The following is a 7,973-nucleotide window of genomic DNA, read 5'->3' on the forward strand; positions in this document are numbered from 1 at the left end:
GCTTTCTGAGATCTGTCAGTCAGCCAGCTTGCTCTACTGATATTGTACAATGTTCCGATTTTTAATCTGAATGTGTTCACCTACTAAACCAAATACCTCAGAGATACTGAAGTTTATTGCACCTGTGTACTTTCATTAAACAAACAAACATGCTCCCATTAAAGGATGAAATCAGGCTGATTTGACAAGACCAGTTTTCCATGAAGCATATTGTTACTAATCCCATACAAGTTTTCCACTCTTTTTTTTTCTTCAAATTTCCCTTTATTTTTTAATAGTTTAGATTTAACACATAAATGTCCTGTATTCTCTCCCCCCTAAACACCCCCATTGTGTTCTTCTGGTTTAGAAGGAGATATGTGGTTCATTGGTCACTTGGTAATTGTGGTGTTCATAACGCTGAGGTTCTACTGGAAATGCTGTTTAACACCCTTCTTGACTGCTAATGGACTGGAAAGTATTTCATCCTCTTGTGATATGAGTACCTCATGCTGCTTCTTCCCAAATGCAAAACAAAATTATTTCTTCAAGACATTTCTCTTTTCTGGAACATTAATAAGTTTCCTTTTCCTTTTTGTGATCCTTAGCTCTGCCAAGCATTGATTTTTCCCTAATGCCTTTAATGTCCCTTATGAATTTTAAAAACTTTCAATGTGTATTGTCGGCTCTCTGTTTTCCCTTTTTTTTCATGTGTTATATATTGCTTCTCCCCTCCCCTATTATTGCTGCCTTCCCTTCGCCTTTGAACTGTGTAGTTAGCCAAAGATGTACACTTTCTTGACTACGGAATTGTGGATTTTTAGCTATCCAATAAACTCTTCTTAAAGAATTCCCAATTTTCATTCCCAATTTGCTGTATACATTTTTACTCCCAATTAGTTTTCCTGATAATTTGTTTCAGCTTTAGGGAAATAGCCCTCTTGAAGCACTACATGTCTATAAATATTACGGGTTGGGAACAGTTCTCTTTTTGTTCCATGCATTCTTTATTTTCCTCCCTTTTTCATATTCCCCCTGATTTGTCTCTTCTCTAAATTAAACAGTCCAAGACTTTTCAGTCTCTCTGCATATGGCAGCTTCTCCCATCCTCAGAGCCTGTCTTGGAAACCCACTTTGTCTGCTGTATCCTTTATAGAGACTGGGTGACCAAACTGAGTGCATCTCCAGAGCAGGTTATTGTCCATCCTTTCCAAACATTTTTCATTGTTTTGGCCACAGCTGAGAATAAGCAGGTGTTTCTCTTGAACTCCTATCAATAACACCCAGATCCTTTCCCTGAGGTATGTTCTAGCTGGGATGTTTCCCCTAGGCACATGTCTTGGCAAAGATTGGGGTTTTTTTTCCACTCTCAGATTTTGAGCATGCCACTGAATGGAGAATTCCCTACAGCATGGGCTCTGTAGCCTGGCTTTCATTACATTACGGAACAACCATAGAATATCAGGGTTGGAAGAGACCTCAGGAGGTATCTAGTCCAACCCCCTGGTCAAAGCAGGACCAAGACCCAGACAGATTTTTACCTCACTGCCCTAAATGGCCCCCTCAAGGGCTGAACTCATCACCCTGGCTTTAGTAGGCAAATGCTCAAACCACTGAGCTATCCCTCCTCCCTTGTTTATAGCATCTAGGATTCCCACGTGGTCACCCATCCAAGTACTAGCCAGGCCCCGGATGGTTTACCTTCTGAAATCAGACAGGATCAGGGGTATTCAGTCCGGTTTGGCCATAGGTCACTGCTGCCTAGGTTGCCACCCACTTCTAATTCCCCTACCAATTTTTCCCTGTCTGAGAGCAGCAGGTGAAGTGGAGCACACCCCCTAGTCAGCTCCTCCAGCACTTGTGCCAGGACGTTGTCCCCAACACTCTCCAAATACTCTCCATGATTGTCTGAGAACTACTGTATTGCTCTCCCAACAGATATCAGAGTGATTGAAGTCTCCCATGAGAACCAGGGCCTGTGATCTGGAGACTTCAGTTAGTGGTCTGAAGAAAGCCTTATTTACTTCATCCTTCTGATCTGGTGGTCCATAGTACACGCCCACCACAACATCACCCTTGTTGCTCTCACCTCTAAATTTAACACAAAGACTCTCAGCAGGATTTTCTCCAGTTTCATACTGGAGCTCCAAGCAAGCATACCACTGTCTTACATACAATGCAATTCCTCCACCTTTCCTCCTCCACTTGTCCTTCCTGAACAGTTATACCTACCCATGACAGTACTCCAGTCACATGAACTGCCCCACCAAATTTCTGTTATTCCAATCACATCATAGTACCTTGACTGTGCCAGGAATTCCAACTCTTCCTGCTTTTTTCCCAGGCTTCTTGAATTTGAGTACGTGCACCTAAAGTAACTAGCTGATTCCCCTACTTTCCCAGCATGAATAGGAGGCTTCCTGTCTTGTACCCTCCTCCTTGTATTTCCTCTCGGTATCCCACTTCCTCACTTACTTCTGGGCTTAGGTCACCGTCCCCTGGCGAAATCCTCTCTCCGACATCACCTGGGAAACCATGCACTCATATCTATAGTTCGACAATCCCTACGTGGGCCTTTTCCCCGCACAGGGAGGATGGACGAAAACACAACTTGTGCCTGAAACTCCTTTTTCCTTCTTCCCAGAGCCATGTAGTCTGCAGTGACCCACTAAAGGACATTCTTGGCAGTATCACTGGTGCCCACGTGGAGAAGTAGGAAGGGGTAGCAGTCCAAGGTCTTGATCAGTCTCAGCAGATACTCCGCCACATCCTGGATTCTAGCTCCAGGCAAGCAGCATACTTAGCGAATCTCTCTGTCTGGTCAGCAGTTGGATGACTCCGTCCCCCCTAGGATGGAGTCCACGACCACCACCACCTGTTTCCTCTCTTTGGGAGTGCTGGTCATGGAACTCCCATCCCTAGGGAAATGTAGCCCATGCCTTTCAGCCAATGGGGTCTCCTTCGGATCCCTTCCCTCACAGGGCTCTTCCAAGTCCTTCTCCAGAGTAGTATCTGTGCAGAGAGCCTGAAAACGGTTTTGCATCTCTATCTGCATTGCGGGTACATAGGTTCTCCTCTTTCTTCTTCTGGAAATCACATGCTGCCAATATTCTTCCCCATTCAGCAGTGTACTCTCTGATTCTTCGGCATGTTTTTCTTCCAGAATGAAACATTGACTTCTATTCAGAAAATCTTCATGTTCTCTGATGCAATGCAGGTTTCACTAGTCCTTTAACCTTCTCTTCCAATATGGAGACCAGCTTGCACTTCATACAGATGAAGCAAGTATCCACACTTCTATTTACTGCTGCTGCCTATTAAGGTTTCCCTCACCACAATGTGTGGGAATTATTGATGTATGGAGCATCATAAAGTAGAAAGTTACTATTAGCACGGTAAGTTCATAGTTTATTTCACAGAATAAAAAAAAATATCATTTTTATTTGTGTGAAGAGCGACCAATCTGCTTCACTCATGAGAACAGCTCCCCCGGTTCATGTAGTGTGCAATATAATATTGTCTCTCCATCCAGGCATTTCTACTGCAAACGTCACTCTAGACCCTGGGCGCATAAAAGAAGTGAGGGAAACATACGGTACATCCAGGAGACACCGTTCCGCCTCAGAGTTGGACACCTTCTCCCCTATTCCATGTCAGATTCCAACACAACTGACTTCACCAACCCCTCTACCTTCATCCTGCTGGGCATTCCTGGCCTGGAGGCAGCCCATGTCTGGATCTCCATCCCCTTCTGCACCATGTACGCCATAGCCATCTTGGGGAACTTCACCATCCTGTTCATTGTGAAGATGGAGCCGAGCCTCCATGCGCCCATGTACTATTTCCTCTGCATGCTGGCTGTCACTGACCTGGTCATGTCCACGTCCATCCTGCCTAAAACACTGAGCATCTTCTGGTTCAATTCCAGGGAGATCGATTTCAGTGCCTGTCTCACCCAGATGTACTTCCTTCACTGCTTCTTAGTAACAGAGTCTGGGATCTTCATGGCCATGGCTTTTGATCACTATATGGCCATCTGTGATCCCCTGAGACATTCAATCATCCTGACAAACTCCATGGTGGCCAAGATCGGCCTGGCTGTGGTGCTGCATAGCACCATTCTCGTGCTCCCCTATATTCTAGTGGCAAGGCAGTGGCCATATTGCAGAACCAACATCATACCCCACTTTTACTGCCAACATATGGCCGTGGTGAAGCTGGCCTGTGCTGAAATCCATGTCAGTAATTACTACAGCCTCTCTGTGGTATTCTGTGTATTTGGTCTGGATCCATTTGTTATTGCTGTGTCCTATACCCAGATCCTCAGGGCCATCTTCAGCCTGCCCACAAAGGACGCTCGGCTCAAGACTTTTGGGACCTGCGGCTCCCACCTCTGTGCCATCTTAGCCTTCTACATCCCATGTCTCTTCTCCGCCCTCACGCACCAGTTTGGCAAGAATATGGCCTCTCATTTCCACGTTCTCATTGCCAGCATTTACCTTCTGATGCCCCCCATGCTAAACCCCATTATCTATGGGGTGAGGACCAAACAGATCCGGGACAGGCTGCTGCGGCTGTTTAGTCATAAAGGGACTAATATCTAATATCTAAAGGTTTAATCATAAAAAGAAAGAAATATAGATTAGAATTAAAACAGGTTAAACGGTAACAAATACACACAACAATTGTGAAAGCAGCAAAGAATCCTGTGGCACCTTATAGACTAACAGACGTTTTGGAGCATGAGCTTTCGTGGGTGAACACCCACTTCCTCAGATGCATGTCTCATGCATCTGAGGAAGTGGGTATTCACCCACGAAAGCTCATGCTCCAAAACGTCTGTTAGTCTATAAGGTGCCACAGGATTCTTTGCTGCTTTTACAGATCCAGACTAACACGGCTACCCTCTAACAATTGTGAAGTTTTTAGTTCAGGCTTGTTTCAGGCTTGATGGGATTACTGCTGATTTAAACCAATCAAGTCTCTGGAGTACAAACATCCCAGCTTGGATGGGTTGTTCAGTCCTTTGTTTAGAGCATCACTTTGTAGTAAAGTTCCTCCAGAGGTCAGAAGCAGGATAGAAGACAAAATTGAGGGGTTTTAAGAGCCTTTTATATCCTCTGTCAGATGGAAGGACACCTGTGTTCTTACTGTGGAAAATCACAACAGCAGTATGGAGTTTGGAGTCACATGGGTAAGTCACATGTCCATGCATGACTCAGTTTGCAGGCAGAGAGCCATTGCTCACATGCTACCTTGAATGTTCCCAGAAAGACTCCTCAGATGTGGATGGGAGTCTCCCAAGGACCAATGTCAGTTAAGTGTTTCTTGACTGAGCACTTATCCAGAATAGTCCTTTCTCAAGAAGCTGACTAAATGCTTCACTCATGTTACTCAGAATGAAACACATTGGGATACAAGTACATAGCCAATATTCATAACTTCAAATACAAACAGGATACACAGTTACAGACAGCACAATCCTAACCAGCAAATTACAACCTTTCCACAGACACCTCATTTGTACAAGCTTTGGGTAACTATGGGACCCTGGTTGCAACAATGGTCTATAGAGTCACAGTTCCTATCAATGATGTCACATAGGAGCTGTTTCTCCTGTCTGCGCGAAGGCCCAGCACAACAGGCCCTGAACTGCAGCGGAGCCTCTGGAGGCTTCCACAACACAAATAATGATCATAAATAATAAACACAATAATCCACATAAGTAGGGGCCTAGGTCCCACCACCCGTCATTGCCTTTAGCTACAGATTAGGTCAATCCATGTTTGCCAGCTACAGAGTGTTAGTCACTTGAATATAGGAGGAAATGTCCTCCTGTTCAACTCAGACAGGAGAATGTGTTCAGTCTCATAACAGTGCTTAAAACCCAGGTGCTCCCCACAAGCATCTGTCTCCAGATCTATCTGTCTTTTATCTACCCCTCCATCCTGGGTATTGACAGGGTATCAGACCCTATGGAGATCGAGGACTAAGCCCTAGTTTTTCTTTCTAATCAACCATAATTTTTACATATATACAAATACACAGAGCAGCCTATTGCTCTCTGACTCAGCACAGAGCCCAAGAGTTCTCATCTCCCTTTGGGAAGGTCCCTTTATTACTATTTACTCCTAAAGCTGCATAAATAGCACAAAAGCACAGACCTGTTGGTCTCCAGCCTGTTTGGATCCAGATGCTGCATCTCCCCTAGAGGCTGAGTGAATCCCACTGGGATTGCACAAAGCTATTATAAATGGGGCACGCAACCGTGTCGGCTCTCGACGTAGGACGCTGCTGCAGATGCTGGGCTGAGAGAGCTGTAGGTCATGGCTACCTGAGGGGGATTTCCAAGAAGGACACTTCCATCTCAGAATTCACAGGTACCATCTCTTGCTGAGGAGCTCAACCCCTCGACAAACGTAGTGCAACGTGGGCGTGCTGGGATAGACAGTAAGTCTGTGGTACTTTCTGCCCTGCACAGCCATTAAACATCCCAGGGCCCTTGCCACAGTGGATGAGTTTACTCCAGTATTTTCTGTGCACACCTGTCCGCCCCAGCTGATGGCTTCCAGCCCAAGGTGAATGAATGTTTTCCAGCGGCCCAGTGGATCCTCCAGGAGAAAGGTATTAGTAGATGTATAATACAAAGGCTGAATTCTAGGGCCCTGGCTCATAGTTTGCTCAGGCTCCACTGAGGCAAAACTCCCCTGGGAACAAAAAATGAGTAAAGACTTTAAGAGCCAGCTGTGTGTTAATGTACGGAGACTGTTGTCATAACATATTCCCAGATTTGGACCTTAGCGTCCAAAATATGGGTGTTAGCATGAAAATCTCCAAGCTTAGTTACCAGCTTGGACCTGGTAAAGCTGCCACCACCCAAAAAATTAGAGTGTTTTGGGGCACTCTGGTCCCCCCAAAAACCTTCCCTGGGGACCCCAAGACCCAAATTCCTTGAGTCTCACAACAAAGGGGAATAAACCATTTCCCTTCCCTTCTCCCTTCCCTGGGTTCTTGGAGAAATACACAGAAGCAAGCTCCGTGAATCTAAATAGAGGGACTCCACCCTCTCCTATTTCCAGTCCTAGAAACACAAGCACTTCCCTCTTCACCCAGAGGGTATGCAAAGTCAGGCTAGTAAATCTAACACACACAGATATCCCCCTGACTTCTTCCTCCCACCAATTCCCTGGTGAGCACAGACTCAATTCCCTGGAGTTCCCCACTAAAAAAAAACTCCAACAGGTTTTAAAAAGAAAGCTTTATGTAAAAAGAAAGAAAAATACATAAAAATGGTCTCTCTGTATTAAGGTGACAAATACAGGGTCAATTGCTTAAAAGAAATATGAATAAACAGCCTTATCCACAATGAATACCAATTTAACACATTCCAGCAACTACACACATATAAATACAAAAAAAAAAAAAAAACCTATGGTCTTCCTATCTTTGTACTTACAACTTGGAAACAGAAGATTAGAAAAGCAGGAGACAGAAACCCTCTCATAGCCGAGAGAGAGTACAGGCAGAACACAAAAACAAAGAACTCAGACACAACTTCCCTCCACCCAGATTTTAAAAAGTCTTGTTTCCTGATTGGTCCTCTGGTCAGGTGTTTCAGGTTACTCCTTTCCAGGTAAAAGAACATTAACCCTTAGCTATCTGTTTATGACAACTGTCACCTCCTCCTCTTGCATTTCAGGGCTCTGGCTGATAATGTCCAATAATGTCTGTGGCAAGGAGTCACACAGGCCAATTGTGGATTATGTGAACAATTACCTTTTATCAGTGTCACTTGTTCAGATTTTAAAAGGAATTGAATTGTCACAGCAAATAGAAATGCCTCATCTGCTTTCTTTATCAATAGATTCATAGAGTTTAAGGTGAGAAGGGACCATTAGATCATCCAGTCTGACCTCCTATATAATACAGGCCATTGAATTTCACCCAGTTACCCCTATATTAAGCCTCTTGACTTGTTTGTCACTAAGGCCTGG

General features: G+C 44.6%; 1 protein-coding gene across 1 annotated transcript; it reads left to right on the plus strand.

Moving 5' to 3' along the window:
* The first annotated feature begins 3,629 nt into the window (after positions 1-3,629).
* Positions 3,630-4,583, plus strand: LOC115643054 (olfactory receptor 52M1-like). Its single transcript, XM_030546872.1, has one exon. The coding sequence runs from the start codon at positions 3,630-3,632 to the stop codon at positions 4,581-4,583; it is 954 nt and encodes a 317-aa protein (XP_030402732.1).
* Positions 4,584-7,973: the final 3,390 nt, after the last annotated feature.

Source organism: Gopherus evgoodei, unplaced genomic scaffold, assembly GCF_007399415.2.
Source record: "Gopherus evgoodei ecotype Sinaloan lineage unplaced genomic scaffold, rGopEvg1_v1.p scaffold_50_arrow_ctg1, whole genome shotgun sequence".
NCBI lineage: Eukaryota > Metazoa > Chordata > Testudines > Testudinidae > Gopherus > Gopherus evgoodei.

Excerpts from the sequence above, each read along its gene's own strand:
- LOC115643054 (XM_030546872.1), top strand. The coding sequence starts at position 3,630 with ATGTCAGATTCCAACACAACTGACTTCACCAACCCCTCTACCTTCATC.